This window comes from Hemitrygon akajei, chromosome 24 (assembly GCF_048418815.1).
Source record: "Hemitrygon akajei chromosome 24, sHemAka1.3, whole genome shotgun sequence".
Lineage (NCBI taxonomy): Eukaryota > Metazoa > Chordata > Chondrichthyes > Myliobatiformes > Dasyatidae > Hemitrygon > Hemitrygon akajei.
In genome coordinates this window covers 26394366-26417971 of record NC_133147.1, presented here as the reverse complement: position 1 = coordinate 26417971, position 23606 = coordinate 26394366, and the positions used below count along the sequence as shown (strand labels likewise).

General features: G+C 47.2%; 1 protein-coding gene across 1 annotated transcript; it reads left to right on the top strand.

The window, feature by feature from the left end:
- The first annotated feature begins 7093 nt into the window (after nt 1-7093).
- On the top strand, nt 7094-23281 carry tsr2 (TSR2 ribosome maturation factor). Its single transcript, XM_073028606.1, has 5 exons — nt 7094-7227; nt 14006-14096; nt 15148-15239; nt 16934-17125; nt 22458-23281. Exons 1-5 carry the CDS (start codon nt 7156-7158, stop codon nt 22578-22580), a joined length of 570 nt encoding a protein of 189 aa, XP_072884707.1. The 5' UTR covers nt 7094-7155; the 3' UTR covers nt 22581-23281.
- The last annotated feature ends 325 nt before the right edge of the window (nt 23282-23606 follow it).

The following is a 23606-nucleotide window of genomic DNA, read 5'->3' as shown; positions in this document are numbered from 1 at the left end:
GAAGAAGCTGTCCTGGAGCTTGTTGGTCCTGGCTTTTATGCTGTGACACTGTTTCCCAGATGGATTGTAGTAGGGGTGACTCGGGTCTCCAATGATCCTTCGGGCTTTTTTTATACACCTGTCTTTTTAAATGTCCTGAATCATGAGAAGTTCACATCTACAGATGCTCTGGGCTGTCTGCACCACTCTCTGCAGAGTCCTGCGATTGAGGGAGGTACAATTCCCACACCAGGCAGTGATGCAGCCAGTCAGGATGCTCTCAATTGTGCCCCTGTAGAAAGTTCTTATGTTATGGGGGCCCATACCAAACTTCCACAAGTCTGAGGTAAAAGGGGCACTGTTGTGCCTTTTTCACCACACAGCTGGTGTGTACAGATCATGTGATATCCTCAGTGATGTGGATGCTGAGGAACTTTAAGCTGTTTACCCTCTCAACCCCAGATCCATTGATGTCAATAGGGGTTAGCCCATCTCCATCCCTCTTGTAATCCACAACCAGCTCCTTTGTTTTTGCGACATTGAGGGAGAGGTTGTTTTCTTGACACCACTGTGTCAGAGAGATGACTTCTTCCCTGTAGGCCACCTCGTTATTGTTTGAGATAAGGCCATTCAGTGTGGTGCTGTCAGCAAATTTGATTGGAGCTGTGGGTGGCGACACATTCATGGGTATACAGAGAATAAAGGAGGGGACTTAGTACAGAGCCCTGAGGGGCACCTGTGTTGAGAGTCAGAGGGGTGGAGGTGAGGGAGCCCACTCTTACCACCTGCCGGCGATCTGACAGGAAGTCCAGGATCCAGTTACACAAGGTAGGGTGAAGGCCGAGGTCTCTGAGTTTCTTGTTGAGCCTGGAGGGAACTATGGTGTTGAATGCTGAACTGTAGTCCAAGGACAGCATTCTCACATAAGCATCCTTCTCCAGATGTGTAAGGACGGTATGAGGAGCTCTGTTATTGTGTCGTCTGTCAATTGGTGGTGTCAGTAGGTGAATTGTAGGGGGTCAGTGTGGGTGGTAACAAGCTGCAGGTGTAGTACTTGACCAGCCTCTCAAAGCATTTGCTTATTATTGAGGTGAGTGCAACAAGACGCCAGTCGTTCAGACATATTACCCTGGCCTTTTTTGGTACAGAGACAATGGTGGATAATTTGAGGCAGGAGGGCACTCTGCACTGGAAAAGGGCAATTCGTACAGTAAGATGGACTCTTGACCTCATAATAATCTTCCACCTAATTGTCTACCTGCACTACACTTTCTCTGTAGCTGTTACTCTTTATTCTGCATCGTTACTGTTTTATCTTGTTCTACCTCAATGCACTGTGTAATGATCTGATCTGTATGAACAGTGTGCAAGACAAAATCTTCACTGTATTTCAGTACATGTGACAACAAAACAAAAGCTTTTTCTCTTGTGAGTGCTCATGTCCCTTGATCCTGCTTCATGTAATCTTTCATGCATCTTGTGCCTGTGAGAATAAACCTGGCTTTATTTTTTTTTATTATGAATAAGGTACATTTAAAAAATTAAAGTGAGGATGATTGCTGTCCTTGCATGCTATGGCATTCTGTTAATGATAGTCTCCACGCCATCTGCCAGACGTGGAACTTCCCGGTGGCCACAGATTTTAATTCCCATTCCCATTCCTGTTCCCGTTCCAACATGTCGGTCCATGGCTTCCTCTTGTGCCACGGTGAGGGCACCCTCAGGGTGGAGGAGCAACGCCTTATATCCTGTCTGGGTGGCCTCCAACTTGATGGCATGAATTTTGATTTCTCCTTCCGGTAAAAGAGATGCCTCCCGTAGATCATTACAGCACAGAAACAGGTCTTTTGGCCCTTCTTGGCCGTGCCGAACCAATTTTCTGCCTAGTCCCACTGACCTGCACCTGGGTCATATCCCTCCAAACCCCTCTCATCCATGTACCTGTCCAAGTTTTTCTTAAATGTCAAAAGTGAGCTTGCATTCACCACTTCATCTGGCAGCTCATTCCACACTCCCACCACTCTCTGCGTGAAGAAGCCCCCCCCAATGTTCCCTTTAAACTTTTCCCTCTTCACCCTTAACCCATGACCTCTGGTTTTTTTCTCCCCTGGCATTCACTCTATCTATACCCATCATAATTTTATACACCTCTATCAAATCACTCCTCATTCTCCTACGCTCCAGGGAATAAAGTCCGAACCTATTCAACCTTTCTCTGTAACTCAGTTTCTCAAGTCCCGGCAACATCCTTGTAAACCTTCTCTGCACTCTTTCAACATTATTAATACCCTTCCTGTAATTTGGTGACCAAAACTGCGCACAATACTCCAAATTCGGTCTCACCAATGTCTTATACAACCTCACCATTACATTCCAACTCTTATACTCAATACTTTGATTTATAAAAGCCAATGTACCAAAGACTCTCTTTACAGCCCTATCTACTTGTGATGCCACTTTTAGGGAATTATGTATCTGTACTCCCAGATTCCTTTGTTCTACTGCACTCCTCAGTGTTCTACCATTTACCTGTATGTTCTACCTTGGTTTGACCTTCCGAAGTGCAATACCTCACACTTGTCCGCATTAAACTCCATCTGCCATTTTTCTGCCCATTCCTCCAACTGGTCAAAATCCCTCTGCAAGCTTTGAAAACCATCCTCACTGTCCACTACACCTCCAATTTTCATATCATCAGCAAATTTGCATCCAGATCATTGGTATAGATGACAAATAACAATGGACCCAGCACTGATCCCTGTGGCACACCACTAGTGCCACAGGCCTCCACTCAGAGTAGCAATCCTCCACTACCACTCTCTGGCTTCTTCCATTGAGCCAATGTCTAATCCAATTTACTACCTCTCTATGTATATCTAGCGACTGAATCTTCCTAACTAACCTCCCATGCGGGACCTTGTCAAAGGCTTTACTGAGGTCCATGTATACAACATCCACTGCCTTCCCTTCATCCACTTTCCTGGTAACTTCCTCAAAAAACTCTAATAGATTTGTTAAACATGACCTACCATGCACAAAGCCATGCTGACTGTTTCTAATAAGTCCCTGTCTATCCAAATACTTGTAGATCCTATCTCTTAGTATTCCTTCCAATAATTTACCTACTACCGATGTCAAAGTGGCACTTGGCCAAGTGGTTAAGGTGTTGGACTAACGATCTGAAGGTCGTGAGTTCGAGCCCCAGCCAGGGTAGCGTGTTGTGTCCTTGAGCAAGGCACTTAACCACACATTGCTCCAGTCCATCCAGGTGAAAATAGGTACCAGCAAAAATGCTGGGGGTTAACCTTGCGATAGACTGGCATCCTATCCAGGGGAGAGACTCATACTCTCAGTCGCTTCACGCCATGGAAACCAAAAATAAGCACTGGCCTGATGAGCCTATATGGCTCAGGACAGACTTTAACTAACCGATGTCAAACTTACCGGCCTATAATTTCCCGGCTTACTTTTTGAGTCTTTTTTAAACAACGGAACTACATGAGCTATCCTCCAATCCTCCGGCACCTGACCCGTGGATATCGCCATTTCAAATATTTCTGCCAGGGCCCCTGCAATTTCAACACTAGTCTCCTTCAAGGTCCGGGGGAATACCCTGTCAGGTCCTGGGGATTTATCTACTCTGATTTGCCTCAAGACAGCAAACACTTCCTCCTCTTTAATCTGTATAAGTTCCATGACCTCCCTAATTGTTTGCCTTGTTTCCATGGACTCCATTCCAGTTTCCTCGGTAAATACAGATGCAAAAAACCTATTTAATATCTCTCCCATTTCTTTTGGTTCCATACATAGCCGACCATTCTGATCTTCAAGAGGACCAATTTTATCCTTTACTATCCTTTTGTTCTTAACTTACCTGTAGAAGCTCTTAGGATTATCCTTCACCCTGACTGCCAAAGCAACCTCATGTCTTCTTTTAGCCCTCCTGATTTCTTTCTTAAGTATTTTCTTACTCTTTTTATACTCCTCAAGCATCTTATTTCCTCCCTGTTGCCTATATATGTTATACATCTCTCTCTTCTTCTTTATCAGAATTCCAATATCCCTCGAGAACCAAGGTTCCTTATTCTTATTTGTTTTGCCTTTAACCCTGACAGGAACATACAAACTCCGCACTCTCAAAATTTCTTCTTTGGAGGCTTCCCACTTACCAATCACATCCTTGCCAGAGAACAACCTGTCCCAATCTACACTTTTTAGATCCTTTCTCATTTCTTCAAATTTGGCCTTTTTCCAGTTTAGAACTTCAACCCGAAGACCAGATCTATCTTTATCAATGATCAAGTTGAAACTAATGACGTTATGATCACTGGAACCAAAGTGTTCCCCTACACACACTTCCGTCACCTGCTCTAACTCATTTCCTAATAGGAGACCTAATATTGCATCCTCCCTAGTTGGTACATCTATATATTGATTTAGAAGACTTTCCTGAACACATTTCACAAAGTCTAACCCATCTAGACCTTTAACAGTATGGGAGTCCCAATCAATGTGTGGAAAATTAAAATCCCCTACAATCACAACTTTCTGTCTCCTGCAGTTGTCTGTTATCTCTCTGCAGATTTGCTCCTCCAATTCTCGTTGACTATTGGGTGGTCTATAATATATTATAATATAATATAATGTGGTCATATCTTTCCTGTTTCTCAGCTCCACCCATATGGCCTCAGTAGACAAACCTTCTAATCTTTCCTGCAGAAGCACTACTGTAATATTTTCCCTGACTAGCAAAGCCACCCCCCCACCTTCATCCCTCTGCCTCTATCACGTCTGAAACATCGGAACCCTGGAACATTGAGTTGCCAGTCCTGACCCTCCTGTAGCCAAGTTTCAGTAATGGCTATGATGTCATAATTCCACGTGTCAATCCAGGCCCTCAGCTCGTCTGCCTTTCCCACAATACTCCTTGCATTGAAATATACACACCTCAGAAAATTGTTATCACCACACACAACCTTACTATTTATGACTTTGCATGAACTACTAACATCACTTATTTTTACCCCCATTCCACTATCTACTCTGGCACTCTGGTTCCCATCCCCCTGCAGATCTAGTTTAAACCCTCCCCAATAACACTAGCAAACCTCCCTGCAAGTATATTGGTCCCCTTGTAGTTCAGGTGTAACCTGTCTCTCTTGTACAGGTCCCACCTGCCCCAGAAGAGGTCCCTCCCCTCTTCTTCTATCCCACACTCTGGCCTCTTACTTCTTCTCACCTGCCTATCACTTCCCCTCGGTCCCCTCTTCCTTCCCTTTCCCCTCTGGTCCACTCTCCTCTCCCATCAGATTCCTTCCTCTCCAGCCCTTTACCTTTCCCACCCAGCTGGCTTCACCTATCACCGTCCAGCTAATCCTCCTTCCCCTTCCCCACCATTATATGCACCTTCCTCCTTCCTTTCCAGCCCCGATGAAGGGTCTTGGCCTGGAATGTTGACTGTTGATTCATTTCCATAGACGCTGCCTGACTTGCTGAGGCTCCTCCAGCATCTTGTGTGAGTTGCTTTGGATTTCCAGCATCTCAGGCTTCCTCGTGTTTATGTACTTGATATTTACTGAATCCCGATCAGGGTTAATATCACTGTCATATGCCATAAAATTAGTTAACTTTATGACAACGGTATAATAAAATACATGATAAAGAAACAGAGAGAAAAAACTGAATTACAGTAAGGATATGTATGTCCATTAAATAGTTAAGTTAAAATAAGTAGTGAGGTGGTGTTCACGGGTTCAATGTCCATTTGGGAATCGGATGGCAGAGGAGAAGAAGCTGTTCCTGAATCACTGAGTGTGTGCCTTCAGGCTTCTGTACCTCCTACCTGATGGTAACAATGAAATGAGGGCATGTCCTGGGCAATGGGGGTCCTCAATGATGGACGTTGCCTTCCTAATTATTCAAGTTTCTACAATTTTGTTTGATCTCGTGCAGTAGACCTTCCCCCCCCCATACCAGACGATGATGCAGCCAGTTGGAATGCTCTCCATGATACATGTGTAGATGTTTTTGAGTGTTTTAGTTGACAAACTAAATCCCCTCGAACTCCAGATGAAAGATAGCCACTGACTTGCTTTCTTTATAGCTGCAACAATATGTTGCGACCAGGGTAGATCCTCAGAGATCTTGACACCCAGGAACTTGAAATTGCTCACTCTCTCCACTCCTGATCCCTCCTTGAGGATTGGCCCACTTTCCCTTGCCTCACCCTTTCTGAAACTTACAATCCGTTCTTTGGTCTTTCTGGCATCGAGTGCAGCGCAACACCACTCCTGTTCTCGTCACCATCTGAAATTCTGCCAACAATTTGTATCAGCAACAAATTTGCAGATGGCATTTGAGCTGTGCCTAGCCACACAGTCATGGGTATAGAGAGAGTGGAGCAGTGGGCTAAGCACAGATCCCTGAGGTGCACTTGTGATGACTGTCAGCGAGGTGAAGGTGTTATTTCCAATCCACAGAGATCGTGGTCTTCTGGTTTTGAAGTTGAGGATCCAGTCGCAGAGGGAGGTACAAAGGGCCGGATTCTGTAGATTTTCGATCACGAATGCCTATTTATTTATTATTATTTCTTTCTTTTTGTATTTCAGTTTATTGTCTTTTGCACACTGGTTGAACATCCAAGTTGACGCGGTCTTTCATTGTCTTTATAATGGCTATTATTCTATTGCAGATTTACTGTGTATGCCCAGAAGAAAATTAATCTCATGGTTGTATATGGTCTCTGATAACAAATTTACTTTGAAATGTGATATTCTATAAATCGTCCCATTCAAAGTGATAGGAAGAAGGAAATGGTTAAATTTGCACCAGGGCAGGAGGTGTAGTTGCTACTCCACAGCGCCAGGAGGTAGCAGAGTCACCGCTCCCTCGTCGGCCATAAAACGGACTGAGCAGGGGGTTGGAGCGCAGCTCGGCACGCATGCCCAGTTTAACACAGCCTTATGTCAAACTGCGCATGAGTATATAGCCGGCGGCCGCTGCAGGCGCGCACGCCCAGTTTAACGCAGCCCGGGTCATGGCAAACTGCGCATGAGTATATAGCCAGCGGCCGCTGCAGGCGCGCACGCCCAGTTTAACGCAGCCCGGGTCATGGCAAACTGCGCATGAGTATACAGCCGGCCTCCGCTGCAGGTGCGCACGCTCGGGACGGTGGAGATGGCGGAGCGTGCTCCCGGGCTCTTCGCGGAGGGCATCAGGACGGCTCTGGAAGCTTGGCCCGCCTTCCAGGTAAGAGGAAGAGGAATGTCCGCCGTTACCGGGGAGGCGTTGGCGGGTGGGGAAGACAAGCGCCGCCGAGACGGACGACGCCGTGGTCAAATTCGGTTCTGAGGCGGGAGCAGAGCAGCGGCGTTGCCAGGAAATGACGTATGGTGACGGCGCGGAGTGATGTCAGGACGCAGACCCATTTCCAGGAAGCGGTGTCCTTAGCAGGACCCATGTGTGGTTCATTGCTGCTGGCTGTGTCTGGGGCGGGTGATTTCGTTGAATTGAAAGATAATAAAGTTCAAAGTAAATTTATTTTCAAAGTACATGTATGATACCGTATACATCCCTGAGATTCATTTTCTTGCTGGCATGCTCAATAAATAACATAGTAACCATAATAGAATCAATGAAAGACACCACCAACTTGGTCATTCAACCAGTGTGCAAAAGGCAACAAATTGTGCAAATTGAAGAAGGAAAATATAGTAATAATAAGCATTAAGTATCCAGAAATGAAGTCTTGGAAAGTGAGTCTATAGGTTTTGGGAGCAGTCAGTGATGGGGCAAGTGAAGTTGAGTGAAATTATCCCCTATGTTTCAGGAGCTTGATTGCTAAGGGTTAATAACTGTACCTGAACCTGGTGGTGTGAGTCCTGAGGCTCCTGTAACTTCTCCCTGATGGCAGTCGTGAGAAGAGAGCATGTCCTGGGTGGCAGGGGTCTCTGATAATGGATGCTGTTTTCCTGCGACAATGTCAAATAGATAGGATCTTGGAGATTTTTGTACAAATTGGTAGGCAGTTCATATTTCATATTTACACATGAAATCAAATGCAGGCTTCATCACAGTCTTTGGGGATTGATAGTATTCATTTAAAATCTTTTAAGTTATGGGAGTGACTTTAATTCAGTATTGTGTTTCATTACTTACAGTCTACAGGGCACTTTGGGGTAATTTAACGTACATTTGAAAGGGTTTTTTTCCCCCAGCTCTTTACACCACACTGCAGTCTAGTTGCTGGTGGTAATGCAGCTTTAAGTTGGATTCTGCTATGAAAAGTCAGTCGAAGAACTGTCCAATGTACAGTGAAAGCATTTTGCTACACAGGTCATCCAGACAGAACGACCACGCAAAGGTGCGTCGCAGCCCAAAGCGAAAATAAATCAATGAGTTTTATTGTCTGAGGTACAGTGAAAAGCTCGTTTTGCCAATTGTTCATACAGATCAATTCATTACGCGGTGCATATGAGGTTGAACAAGGTAAAACAAAACAATGCAGAATACTTTGGGAACAGAAGAGGTTCTGCGGATGCTGGAACATACAAAATGCAGGAGGAAGTCAGATAGCATTTGTGGAAGTGACTCATCATCGGGAGCAGAAAGGAAGGGGGAAGAATAAAAAAAGGTTGGGGAGGGAGTTGTTGCTGAGGGCAACCGCTGCTCGTGTCATCAGCGAACTTGCTGATTCGGCTTGAACTAGATCCAGCAGTACAGCCGTGCGTCAGCCCTGAGTGGGGGAGGGGGGGCCCACTGGTGATCAGCACAATGGAGCTGATGGACTGACAGTCACCTTTCTGGCAAGAAGTCCAAGTTACAGAGAGAGGTGCTGAGACCCAACAAGGACAGTTTACTCAGCAGCTTCCGCGGGATGATCTTGTACATGCTAACTGCATCCTTGCAGATGATGGGCCATTTTCTAGGTGGGACAGGACGGAGAGAAGTGCCCAGGTACTAGGGCACCATTGGTGGACCAATTTGAGCGATAGGTGAACTGGAATGGGACTAATGTAGCAGGAAGGTGGGATTTAACACAATCCATAACCAGTCACTTACAGCATGGTAAAGAGTTCAAAGTACATTTATTATCGGAGTAGGTATACATTTTGAGATTCTTTGAGATTCGTCTCCTAACAGGGAGCCAGAAAGCAAAGAAACCCAAAAGAACCCACTTTTTTTTAAAAAAAAGACCGAACACCCAATGTAGGGAGGGAAAAAAATACATCGTACCCGTTTAAAAAAAACCCGTAAAATATAAAGACTGTCGAACACCCAATCTGCAGAGAAATGGAACAGATGACGCAAACAATAACTGCGAGCAAGTAGAGTTCTGACCTAATCCGCAAAGAGAGTCCCGTAGTTCAGCGCCGAGCCGAGTCGCGGGGCAGCGGTCTAAACCGCCCCCCCCCCCACCCTTGCTTGTGCTGACTGCCACGCTATTCTGTCAGTATGAGCGAAGCTGCAGTGAAAAGCCGTGTGCCAATCAGTCCAGGTGGTACAATAAAAAATAACTGAACCAGAATGCCACAAACAGGACAACGTAGTCACTACTGTTGAGCTTCCTACACCGTCCTACACCTCTGCTTTCTGAAGAGAGCTGGAATTTGCACATTCGTACTTACCTCAATCTACCGGAGCAGAGTAGAGGGCATCTGAACAAGCCGTGTCACTGCTTGGTGCGGAAACTGCACTGTGGCAGACAGGAAGGCTTCACGGTCAAAATTGCCCAACACATCCTTGGCATCAGCCTGCCCGCCATCAAGGACATGTAGCTGGGAAGGTGCTGGAAAAGGGACAGTAGCAGCATAAAGGGTCCCACCCACCCTGCTTGAGGACTGTTTGTCCCACTCCCATCAGGGAGGAGGTTACGTAGCATGCGCGTCAGGACCACCAGACTCAAAGACAGTTACTTTCCCCGAGCAGTGAGATAGATCAACACCTCCACCCACTAACCCACCCCTCTACACCCCCCACCACCACTACTTTATAATTTTCTGTCAGTCACCTTATGTACAGACACTCCTGTGTCTAGCACCACTTTATGGACATGCAATCAAGCTATCTTATAGTATGCATTTATAAAGTGTATTTTAAAATTATTGTGTTCTTGTGTGTTTTTTGTGCTGTATCAGATCCGGAGTAACAATTATTTCCTTCTCCTTTACACTTGTACTGGAACTGGCATTAAGTAATCTTGAAGATTGTATACGCAATCCTGATACAATCTGACACTGGAAAATCCCACACCACTTTCTCTCGATTCATAAACACAAGTGATTCTGTAGATCCTGGAAGTCCCGAGTAACATAGAAAATGCTGGAGGAACTCAGCTGGTCAGTGGAGAGGAATGAACAGTTGACATTTCAGGAGGGAGAGCCCTCATCAGCTCCTTCCCTTATTTTCCCAAAACTTCTTGTTCTGGGTTCTTCTCCCTTTCCTCTCCAGTCCTGATGAAAGGTCTCGGCCTGAAATCTTGACTCTTTGTTTCTCTCCATAGATGCTGCCCGACCAGCTGAGTTCCTCCAGCATTTTCTATGTTACTCAGGATTTCCAGGATCTACAGAATCTTTTGTGTTTATGAATCTCTCAGTGTGTCTGGTTTGCTGGTCTAAACCTTGTTATGTAAACTGCAACCTGCCGGAGTGAACGTAATAGAGTGCGGGGCACCGCTTGTCCGTCTACAGGCGCCGTCCAGGAGTCAAACTCACAGCGGGTATCGTGTTGAATCGCGCTGGGATCATCCTGTGTGCCTTCAGGGATGTTGACACCCTGAAACTTGAAACTGCTGGCAGCAGTAAGGCTGATCAACTCCTCCAACCCGCAACCCCCACAACTTCATTGTCTCCTGTCAATCACTGAGCACCACAGCAGCAATCTCTTACTCAATGTCAGCAAGATTATTGACCTCATGAGGCCCATGCACCAGTCCTCACTGGAGGATCAGAGGTCGAGAGGGTCAGCAACTTTAAATTCCTTTGTGGTGTCATTTCGGAAGACCTGTCTTGGGCCCAGCACATAAGTGCAATTAAGAAGGCAAGGCAGCATCTTTACTTCGTTAGGAGTTAGCAGAGATCTGGTATGATGTCTAAAACTTTACCAAATTCTTATAGATGTGTGGTGGAGAGTTTATTGACTGGCTGGATCACAGCCTGGTACGGAAACACCACTGCCCTTGAATGGAAAATCCCACAAAAAAAGTAGTAGATATGGCCCAGTCCATCACAGGTAAAGCCCTCCCCACCGTTGAGCACACCTACACGAAGTGTTGTCGCAGGAAAGCAGCATCAGTTGTCAGGGACACTGACCACCCAGGTCGTGCTCTCTTTTCACTGCTGCCATCAGCATGGAGGTGCAGGAGCCTCAGGACTCACACCACCAGGTTCAAGAATGGTTATTACCCCTCAACCATCGAGCTCTTGAAAGCCTGAGGGTTGGGGGTTGAAAGGGTATAACTTCACTGAACATTGAAATGTTCCCAAAATCAATGGACTCACTTTCAAGGACTCTTCATCTCATGTTCTCGATATTTATCATTGTTATTATTTCTTTCTGTTTGTATTTGCACACTGGTTGAACACCCAAGTTAGTGAGTTATTTCATTGATTCTTTTATGTTTACAATCTTAGGGATTTATTGAGCATGCCCACAAGAAAGTGAATCTCAGGGTTGTGTATGGTGACATGTATATACTTTGATAATAAGTTTACTTTGAACTTTGTACAGACACTCCTGTCCCCAGCGTCACTTTATGGACATACATTCAATGTATGTATGTAAGCCAGAGTAACAATTATTTCATTCTGCTTTACACTTGTCTGCTGGAAGTGACATTAAACGATGTTGAATAATAGTACTGTTGTAGAGGAAGTGCAGGCAGACAATAATGTGTAAGGACAAGGTAAATTTAGAGGTCACGGGTCCATCTTGTTGTACAAGAGATCTGTTCAATAGACCTGTAACAATGGGAGAGAAGCCGTATGCCACCCAGAAGGATCGTTCCGTACGTGGGTACATCAAGGTAATATGCTAGAAAAACAAGTTTACAGCTAGGAACTGGAAGAGTTGGCTAGTAGGTTTGCAGTAACATGAAGGTTGGTGGTGGAGCTCTGGATAGTGGAGATGGTTGTCGCAGGTTACAATGGGACAGGATGAGGAGCCAGGCTGAGCGGTGGCAGATGGGAGTTCAACCGGGAAAAATGTGAAGCCATTCACTTTGGAGGTCGAATCCGGAGGCAGAGTGCAGAGTTAGTGGCAGGAACAGAGGGATCTTGGTATTTATGTCCATAGATCCGTCAAAGTTGATGGGGTTGTTAAGAAGGTGTGTTGACCTTTATTAGTCAGGAGATTGAGTTCAAGAGCTCTGTAAAACTGAGCATTAGTGTGGTTAAACCAGTGTTGTGTTCTGGTCGACTCAGAGGGACTTGGAAGGATGTGGAAGCTTTAGAAAGGGTGCAGAGGAGATTTACCTGGATTAGGAAACGTGTCTTATGAGGTGAGGTTGAGTGACCTAGGGCTTCTGTCTTTGGAATGAGGGAGGATGAGAGGTGACTTGATAGAGGTGTACAAGAGGATGATAAGAGGAACAAATCGAGTGGGGACAGCTGAAGACTTTTTCCCCAGGGTGAGAATGGCTAATATGAGGGGTCATAATTTTAAGGTGATTGGAGAAAGGTATAGGGGGATATCAGGTAGGTTTTTTACACAGGGATGGGTGTGTGCACGCTCTGCAGGATGGAGGGGTATATATTAGACACAAGGGATATGTAGAATGGAAGTGTTAGATTAATCTTAAGCAGGTTAAAAGGTTGGCACAATATTGTGGGCTGAAGGGCTTGTACTGTGCTGTAGTGTTCGATGTTCTCAAAGATCCAATTTAATGGCAAAGAAATATATACAATATATCCTGAAATGCTTTTTCTTCACTTTAAAACAATTTTAAACAGAATGCAGAATGTAGTGGAATTGCATTACGTGTACCAAGATAGAATGAAGAGTGCTCTGTGACCCATTGGTGAATCTCAGATATCGATGAGTCAGGAAGGAGAGAGAGAGCTGTGGAACAATGGTGCCATGACAACAGCCTATCTGTCCGTCAGCCAAACACAAGAGCTGGTCACTGATTTTAAGAAGCAGGGTGGTGTACACCACTCCTGTGGTGCCAAGGCAAAGAGCTTCATGCTGTTTACAGAGTTGGCACAGAGACAGGCCCCTCAGTTTGTCTAAACTGTGATGAGCCTAGTCCCATTGACCTCCACACCCCTCCCATCCATGTACTTATCCAAACTTCTCTTAAATGTCGAAATCAAGCCCGCAACCACCACTTCCACTGGCAGTTCGTTTCACACTTGCACCCCCCCCCCCCCCACCACCTCTGTTCTAAAAGGACGTACTACTATTCTGAGGCTGCGCCCTTTTGTCCTAGACTCCCCCACTATAGGAAACATCCTCTATCCATATCCCCTCTGTCTAGGCCTTTCAGTATCCAACAAGTTTCAATGGGATCATCCCCTCCCCCCCCATTGTTCTAAACTCCAGCAAGTACAGGCCCAGAGTCATCAAATGTTCCTCATACATTAACCCTTCATTCCAGGGATCCCTGTCGTGTATCCTTCCTTAATGGTCTTGGTCCATAGCATAAGAAAGGTTGGGAATCCCTGCTCTGGACCTTCTCCAATGCTAATCCCATCTTTTCTTAGATAAAGGGCCCAAAACTGAACATAATACTCCCAAGTGTGGTCTGACTAATGCCTTATAAAGCCTCAGCATTACATCCCAGATTTTATGTTCTAGTCCTCTCAAGCCCAGTCCATCCCAAACACCATCCTCCCTTCTGTGAACTCTGTCCATGCTTCTTACTACCACAGGAAAACAACACACAATCCAGGACCCCTCCCACCCCGTCATTCTCCCTTCCCATCGGGTGGAGCATGCAGAAGCTTGCAAACACGTACCACCAGGTTCAAGAGCAGCTTCTATCCCGTTGCTATAGAACTGAGAGTTTTGTTTTGTTGCCAATCTGCAGGTGGCCTTGGAGAATGGATTCGGGGGAGCTCACAGCCAACAGAAAGCTGCCTGGATGGTGACTGCAGTCGAGCAGTATTTCCATGACAACGGTGAGAGATGTCCACAGTTCCTCGAGAATTTAGAATTCCAGTGGGGCGAAGAATGTGTTTGAGAGGGTCCTAAGGAGGTTCATATGAAAGATCCTAGGAATGAAAAGGTTAACCTATGAGGAGGATGGCTCTGGACCTGTACTCACTAGAATTTAGAAGAATGAGGAGGGATCTCATTGAAATCTATTGAATATTGAAAGGCCCAGATAGAGTGGATTTGGAGAGGATGTTTTTTCTACTGAGAGAGTCTAGGACCAGAGGGCACAGCCTCAGAATAGAAGGATGTTCCTCCTTCTGATTGTCTGTTGAATGTTTAAATTCAAACTTTCTACTTCTCTGGAACTTGTTTCTTTAAGATTAAAGATCTCCTAGCAGCCGCCCATTTTAATTCCACTCCCCATCCCAACATGTCGGTCCATGGCCTCCTCTACTTCCACGATGGGGCCAAACTCAGGTTGGAGGAGCAACACCTCGTATTCTGTCTGGGTGGCCTCCAACCTGATGGCATGTATATCTATTTTTCTAACTTCCAGTAATCCCTCTCCCCCCCGCCCCTCTCTTTTTCCATTACCCATTTTAGCTCCCCTCTCACCCTTTCCCTTCTCCTGGTGTGCCCATTATCTCTGTTTGGTTCCCCTCCTCCTTTCCTTTCTCCCGTGCTCCACTCTCCTGTCCCACCAGATTCCTCTTTACTTCTTACACCTATCACATCCCAGCCTCTTCACCTCACCTGGGCATCGCCTATCACCTGCAGACTTGTACTCTTCCCCACCACCAGGGAATTCTGTCCCCTGCCTCTCCAGTCCTGAAAAAATCAACTGTTTATTCCCCTCCGTAGACACTGCCTGACCTGCTGAACTCCTCCGGAATTTCCAGCATCCAAAGAATCTCTCCTCTATTCAATCTTTAAAAACTGGAAGCTTTCAGGACAGACTTCTTTGGGTAGGTTAGGAGCTAAAATGATGTTAGTTGTCTGCTTTTGAATCAAAGTGTGCTCTCTTCTGTTTTAATTCTCTGTGCTTACTGCTCATCCGTGCTGCCTGCTGCTCAGCTGACCTGGAGAGCGAGGAGGTAGAGGAGCTGCTGGCGGACATTCTGGATAACGAGTTTAACACGGTGGTAGAGGACGGCAGCCTGTCCGAGGTGAGAGGCGCGGGTCGCAGGTGGGAGGGTTACGGGATTCTTTGGCAGGGCTCATCACGGGTTTACACCTCTGGGCCTCTGGTGTCCTCGCCTCGTTCCGACAGGGTCCCCCTGTGTCTGGCCAATGGAATCAGTCCGGTCCAGTCTGTCCCATCACCTATCGAGCACCTACCCCTCTTGCCCCATCTCTGCAGCACTAATCCTTCCCCATCTCTGTGACCCTGGCCCCTCCCTCTCCCACTTCATATTCCAGCTTTTGCCTCCTTCCTTTCCGGTCCTGATGAAGGGTCTCAGCCTGAAGCGTCCTCTCCACAGATGCTGCCTGACCTGCTGAGTTCCTTCAGCATTTTCTGTGTGTTGCTCTGGATTTCCAGCATGTGAGGAATCTCGTGTTCGCTCTTCTGAACTCCCTGTGTCTGAAACCATCCATCTCCTCCCCCAACTACCTCCGCCATCTCTACAGCCTTGTCTACCCCTCCCGATCCCTATGAACCCTTCCCATCTTTCACTGCTGCCCATCCCAGATCTGTTTTACGTCTGTGACTCTCTCCTCTTCTCAAGATGGGGGGAGGCGAGGGAGGGGTTGATGAGGCTGGGTGAGTGCAGGGGCTGGGGGAAGCAGTGAAGGGGATGTAGGAGAGGGATGGGGGTGGTGAAGGGATGGGGATGGCTGCAGGGGCCAGAGGTGGTTGCCGAGTTGGGGGGGGGGGGGTGGTGTCAAAGCCGAAGGGGGCTACAAAAATGAGAAAAATGAGGTGTAGGAGACAATGAGGTTTATGGAGACAAAGGAGGAAGGGATCAAGGGAGGGGTATGGGGGCTGGAAAAGGTCAAAAGGCAGGGATGGAGGGGTTACAGAGATAGGAAGGGGTGTAGGGGAAGGAGGGTCTCATGGAGGCGGGGAGGGGCGTAGGGGACAGAGGGTGTCACAGTGACGGGGAGGAGTGTAGGGGAGGGAGGGGGCTGAGGATGGGGTATGGGGGTGATGTTGATGTTGTGGTTGGGGAGGGGTGGGTGGTCACAGGTGGGTGTGTTGGGTGGAGAGGTTTCAGACCTGAGGGGGGGTGTTACAGATGGAGGGGGTAGGGGGGTTTATACCCACTGGGGGGGTGTTGCAGATGGAGGGGGTGGGGGGTTACTCCCACTGGGGATGTTACAGATGGAGGGGGGTAGGGGGGTTTTACACCCACTGGGGGTGTTACAGATGGGGGGAAGGGGGGGTTTTCACCCACTGGGGGGTGTTACAGATGGTGGGGGTAGGGGGGTTTACACCCACTGGGGGTGTTACAGATGGGGGGGAAGGGGGGTTTACACCCACTGGGGGGTGTTGCAGATGGAGGGGGTGGGGGGTTACTCCCACTGGGGGTGTTACAGATGGAGGGGGGTAGGGGGTTTACACCCACTGGGGGGTGTTACAGATGGAGGGGTTGGGGGGGTGTACACCCACTGGGGGTGTTACAGATGGGGGGAAGGGGGGTTTACACCCACTGGGGGTGTTACAGATGGAGGGGTTGGGGGGGTGTACACCCACTGGGGGTGTTACAGATGGGGGGGAAGGGGGTTTACACCCACTGGGGGGTGTTACAGATGGAGGGGTTGGGGGGGTGTACACCCACTGGGGGTGTTACAGATGGGGGGGAAGGGGGTTTACACCCACTGCTGCACTGGTGTGACTGTTTGCTGCTGTCACCATCAGGTGGCTCACCAGATCTGGAGCACCTTCACCCTGTGCCAGAGGGGTCAGGAGTCGGAGGTGAGGGCTCGCATCCAGCAGCTGGTGGAGAGGAGGGACCGTGTGCGGGTGGAAGTGGTACCGGCCAGAGGGTCCGGAGAGGAAGCCGCTGAAGACGACAGTGATGAGGATGAGGAGGAGGAAGATGGAGCGGAGGTAAGACCCTTTCTGTGTAATGCTGAGGCGTGAGTTGCCCCTGCACACCCAGTGTGGCACCGAAGATCAGCTTCATTTGTCACGTACACTGAAACGTGCTGAGTCAACGACCGACACAGCCAGCACGTATCCCCACTATTCCAGCCCCACCCTCCCCGTTATACTCCTTTGGACTGTGGGAGGAATCCAGAGCACCCGGAGGAAATTCACCCAGTCACGGGGAGAACCTACACACTCCTTCCGGACAGCGGCAGGAGTTGAACCCCGAACGTCTGATCACTTCCAGTATAAAGCGTGGTGCTAACCACTGCGCTACCCTGAGTATGGGTTACAACGTTTGATTTTTTTAAATATATGGTTTCTTTTGGGTCTCGTTGTTTTGTGGCTGCCTGTTGGGAAATGAATCTCAAGGTTGTATAATCTTTGATGATAAACGTACTTTGAACTAAAGAGAGCTTGGACAAACTTGTTTTTTTCTTCCCAGAGCATCTGTCCTAATAAAGTTCTGATAGATATTTTAAAATTTTAGGGGGTGTAGATAGTTAACATTTGGAATCTTTTAAGCTGAGAGGGGGGAGGTGTAAAGGTGACATTAGCAGCTGATTTTTTGATAACGCAGAGAGTGGTAGGTGCGTATAGTCGATTACTGGGGCTGTCAGTGGAATGAGGCAGCTTGATATAAATATGAAAGGAGTGGAGAGATATGGATGTTATAGACAATAGGTGCAGAAGTAGACCATTCGGCCCTTCGAGCCTGCACCGCCATTTTGAGATCATGGCTGATCAACTACTATCAATACCCGGTTCCTGCCTTGTCCCCATATCCCTTGATTCCCCTATCCATAAGATACCTATCCAGCTCCTTCTTGAAAGCATCCAGAGAATTGGCCTCCACTACCTTCCGAGGCAGTGCATTCCAGACCCCCACAACTCTCTGGGAGAAGAAGTTTTTCCTTAACTCTGTCCTAAATGACCTACCCCTTATCCTCAAACCATGCCCTCTGGTACTGGACTCTCCCAGCATCTGGAACATATTTCCTGCCTCTATCTTGTCCAATCCCTTAGTAATCTTATATGTTTCAATCAGATCCCCTCTCAATCTCCTTAATTCCAGCGTGTAAAAGCCCAGTCTCTCTAACCTCTCTGCGTAAGACAGTCCAGACATCCCAGGAATTAACCTTGTGAATCTATGCTGCACTTCCTCTACAGCCAGGATGTCCTTCCTTAACCCTGGAGACCAAAACTGTACACAATACTCCAGGTGTGGTCTCACCAGGGCCCTGTACAAATGCAAGAGGATTTCCTTGCTCTTGTACTCAATTCCCTTTGTAATAAAGGCCAACATTCCATTAGCCTTCTTCACTGCCTGCTGCACTTGCTCATTCACCTTCAGTGACTGATGAACAAGGACTCCTAGATCTCTTTGTATTTCTCCCTTACCTAACTCTACACCGTTCAGATAATAATCTGCCTTCCTGTTCTTACTCCCAAAGTGGATAACCTCACACTTATTCACATTAAACGTCATCTGCCAAGTATCTGCCCACTCACCCAGCCTGTCCAAGTCACCCTGAATTCTCCTAACATCCTCATCACAAGTCACACTGCCACCCAGCTGAGTATCATCAGCAAATTTGCTGATGTTATTTTCAATGCCTTCATCCAAATTGTTGACGTAAATCGTAAACAGCTGTGGTCCCAATACCGAGCCCTGTGGCACCCCACTAGTCACCACCTGCCATTCCGAGGAACACCCATTCACCGCTACCCTTTGCTTTCTATCTGCCAACCAGTTTTCTATCCATGTCAATGTCTTCTCCCCGATGCCCTGAGCTTTGATTTTACCCACCAATCTCCTATGTGGGACCTTATCAAATGCCTTCTGAAAATCGAGGTACACTACATCCACTGGATCTCCCCCATCTAACTTCCAGGTTACATCCTCGAAAAACTCCAACAGATTAGTCAAGCATGACTTACCCTTGGTAAATCCATGCTGGCTCGGCCCAATCCTATCACTGCTATCTAGATATGCCACTATTTCATCCTTAATAATGGACTCTAGCATCTTCCCCACCACCGATGTCAGGCTGACAGGTCGGTAGTTCTCTGTTTTCTCCCTCCCTCCTTTCTTAAAAAGTGGGATAACATTAGCCATTCTCCAATCCTCAGGAACTGATCCTGAATCTAAGGAACATTGGAAAACGATTACCAATGCATCTGTAATCTCCAGGGCCACCTCCTTTAGTACCCTAGGATGCAGACCATCTGGACCTGGGGATTTGTCAGCCTTCAGTCCCATCAGTCTTCTCAACACCGTTTCCTTCCTAATGTCAATCTGTTTCATTTCCTCTGTTACCCTATGTCCTTGGCCCATCCATACATCTGGGAGATTGCTTGTGTCTTCCTTAGTGAAAACAGATCTAAAGTACTCATTAAATTCTTCTGCCATTTCTCTTGTTTCCCATAACAATTTCACCTAATTCATTCTTCAAGGGCCCAACATTGTTCTTAACTATCTTCTTTCTCTTCACATACCTAAAAAAGCTTTTGCTATCTTCCTTTATATTCCTGGCTAGCTTGCGTTCGTACCTCATTTTTTCTCCCCGTATTGTCTTTTTAGTTAACTTCTGTTGTTCCTTAAAAACTTCCCAATCATCTGTCCTCCCACTCACCTTAGCTCTGTCATACTTCCTTTTTTTTTAATGCTATGCAATCCCTGACTTCCTTTGTCAACCACTGTGGCCCCTTCCCCCCCTTGAATCCTTCCTTCTCTGGGGGATGAACTGATTTTGCACCTTGTGCATTATTCCCAAGAATACCTGCCATTGCTGTTCCACTGTCTTTTCTGCTAGGCTATCCGTCCAGTCAACTTTGGCCAGCTCCTCCCTCATGGCTCCATAGTTTCCCCTGTTCAGCTGCAACACTGACACTTCCGAGCTGCCCTTATCCTTCTCAAATTGCAGATAAAAACTTATCATATTATGATCACTACCTCCTAATGGCTCCCTTACTGCAAGATCGCTTATCAAATCCTGTTGATAACACTAAATCCAGAATAGTCTTGTCCCTGGTCGGCTCTCGTACAAGCTGTTACAAGAATGCATCCCGTAGGCACTCTACAATCTCCCTATCCTGTGGTCCAGCACCAACCTGATTCTCCCAGTTCACCTGCATGTTGAAATCCCCCATAACTACTGCGACATTACCTTTGCCACATGCCAATGTTAACTCCCTATTCAACTTGCACCCAATATCCATGCTACTGTTTGGTGGCCTATAGACAACACCCATTTGGGTCCTTTTGCCCTTACTGTTCCTCAATTCTATCCACACAGACTCTACTTCTCTTGACCCTATGTCTCCCCTTGCAAAGGACTGAATCTCATTCCTCACCAACAGGGCCACCCCACCCCCTCTGCCCACATTTCTGTCCCTACAATAGCACGTATACCCTTGAACATTCATTTCCCAGGTCTGATCTCCCTGCAGCCATGTCTCCGTTATCCCAACAACATCATAGTTACCCATTCGCACCTGGGCTTCAAGCTCATCCGCCTTATTTCTGACACTTGGTGCATTCAGATATAGAATTTTTAGCCCATTTCTCCTCTCTCTGTTTAAATCGCTGCCTATTGTGCTTAACCCAGCTCCCCAAACTCCCATCGGGCTATACGCCCCTAGAATTTTGTTGTCCTTCCTAAATTTACTTAATCTTTCAACACATTTAACTCCATGTTCCGTCAGACCATCCCTCTGTACATGTGTCCTCCTTATCACTTGTTCCGCCTCACCTTTCTCTACTACACACTTAATATTCCAGAACCGTGTAGTCCCCACCTGTCCTTTATTCTTCCTCTCGCTATCCTCTCTCACATTCTGGATCCCCGCCCCCTGCAAATTTAGTTTAAACCCCCCCAAGAAGCACTAGCAAACTTCCCTGCAAGAATGTTAGTACCGCTCCAGTTCAGGTGTAAACCGTCCCTTCGGAATAGATCCCACCTTCCCTGGAACAAAGCCCAATTATCTACAAACCTGAAGCCCTCCCTCCTGCACCATCCTCTTGTATTGTGTACAGTTTTGGTCTCCAGGGTTAAGGAAGGACATCCTGGCTATAGAGGAAGTGCAGTGTAGGTTCACGAGGTTAATTCCTGGGATGTCTGGACTGTCTTACGCAGAGAGGTTAGAGAGACTGGGCTTGTACACGCTGGAATTAAGGAGATTGAGAGGGGATCTGATTGAAACATATAAGATTATTAAGGGATTGGACAAGATAGAGGCAGGAAATATGTCCCAGATGCTGGGAGAGTCCAATACCAGAGGGCATGGTTTGAGAATAAGGGGTAGGTCATTTAGGACAGAGTTAAGGAAAAACTTCTTCTCCCAGAGAGTTGTGGAGGTCTGGAATGGACTGCCTTGGAAGGTAGTGGAGGCCAATTCTCTGGATGCTTTCAAGAAGTTGCTAGATAGGTATCTTATGGATAGGGGAATCAAGGGATATGGGGACAAGGCAGGAACCGGGTATTGATAGTAGTTGATCAGCCATGATCTCAAAATGGCGGTGCAGGCTTGAAGGGCCAAATGGTCTACTTCTGCACCTATTGTCTATATGATGCCCCCCGTACCAAATAAAGTGGGCACTGAGTGTATGTTCATGGTCTTCTGCTGTGGCCCATCTGCCTCAAGGTTCAATGTGATATGTACAGAGAGATGCCCCTCTGCACACCACTGTTGTAACATGTTACTAGCCTTCCTGTCAGCTTGAACCAGTCTGGCCATTCTCCTCTGACCTCTGTCCTTAAGGTGTTTTCACCCACGGAACTGCTGCTCACTGGATGTTTTTTTGTTTCTCTCACCATTCTCTGTAAACGTTGGAAACTGGTGTGTGTGAAAATCCCAGGAGATCAGCGTTTTCTGAGATACTCAAACCACCCCATCTGACACCAACAATCATTCCCGGTCAAAGTCACTTAGATCACATTTCTACCCCCTTTCTAATGTTTGGTCTGAACAAGAACTGAACCTCTTGACCACGTCTGCATGCTTTGAGTTGCTGGCACGTGATTGGCTATTTAGATATTTGCGTTAACAAGCTGGTGTACAGGTGTATCAAATAAAGTAGCCGCTCAGTGTACATTACTGAAAGATCAGGAGAACTGACGGTGATGGAGAATGGGTAGAGAGGAGATCAACCACGACCTCGCCGAGCAACGGGTCAGACTCGAGGGGCCGAGGTTGAGACAGGCCGCACTATATAACCATATAACAATTACAGCACTGAAACAGGCCATCTCGGCCCTCCACTAATCCCTCTTCCTCTCCTTGTTGCCAGGCCATGGACTGCGACAGCCAGGCAGCTCCTGAGCCGAGATCCCTCTGCCCAGCGGCAGCTGAGGGGCCGAGCAGAGAAGAAGATCCTGATGGCTGGACTGTGGTGCGGCGGAAAAGGAAGTAGGTGGTGAGTGGAATTTGCTCCCCATGTGCCTCTGTGACTTGGAAAGACTTACCCTCACACCCCTGCCCCCTGCAGTGGGAGTTCCCTGTGATCAACCTGGAAAAGATGGGAGCCAGAGACTCTCACTCGACAGCCTCACAACAGAAGCACTTGCACAGTCGCAGAGCCTGTCACTTCTTCCTGTGTTTAAACACTTCCTCGTTGCAGTAATCAGTCAGTCCGTACCTTGTGGACTGAAGCTCCAGTTCCCAATCCACCACCTTTAACATACTTGGAAACAAATTGCATTTTCCGACTGGCCGTGGTGTCTCAACGGGAGTTCTTCACCAGTGTCGAGCGAGACGCAGCTCCTGAAACGGGCGGAGAGCGAGAGATGGGCAGAACAGATGACGTTCAACCCCTGGACATCAGCACCGACATCCGCCTGTTCCCTGTCCAGTTCTGTCAGCAAAGCAGAGCAGCTGAAGCCAAGCCAACTTTTTATCCCTGATGAACTTGACTGCCACACTTCTGTGTGTCATCCCTGGGAGGCCCAGGTCGAACTTGTAAATAAGAAAGCAAGTTATCAAGAACAATACTAGGGTGATTTGTGTTCCAGTGGGGAATGAGACTCTTCTTTGCAATTAAGTTCTCTGCTGAATAAATTTTGGAATTCATTTTATTGTTAATAAAATAACTTTGGCAATGGTATTGTGAAACAACTAGATTCCAGTAAAATCTTTCTCAAGTTCAAGATCAATTGTATTCAACCATATGCATGTGTAGAGCTAAACAAAACAGTGTTCTTCTGGGGTCAGGGTGCAAAATGAAGTTACACACAGTACACTTACCACATACAGTCTCAAAATAATATTAGCACTGGGCCCTGAGTGTCATGGCCTGAAGGCTGTTGGTGCAACGGATGTCGTCCTGGAGCCATGTTCCTGCAAGAATAAGCACGCAGCAGTTCCTCATCTCCCACGGCTGAAGGCAATCCAGGGAGTGAGTGCACGAGACCAAGGCCACGCAGCTCCCTCTCCGACAGTC

Excerpts from the sequence above, each read along its gene's own strand:
- tsr2 (XM_073028606.1), top strand. The coding sequence starts at position 7,156 with ATGGCGGAGCGTGCTCCCGGGCTCTTCGCGGAGGGCATCAGGACGGCT. Across the intron at positions 14,097-15,147 it reads GCAGTATTTCCATGACAACG|CTGACCTGGAGAGCGAGGAG; the intron begins GTGAGAGATGTC and ends CCTGCTGCTCAG. Across the intron at positions 17,126-22,457 it reads AGGAGGAAGATGGAGCGGAG|GCCATGGACTGCGACAGCCA; the intron begins GTAAGACCCTTT and ends CCTTGTTGCCAG.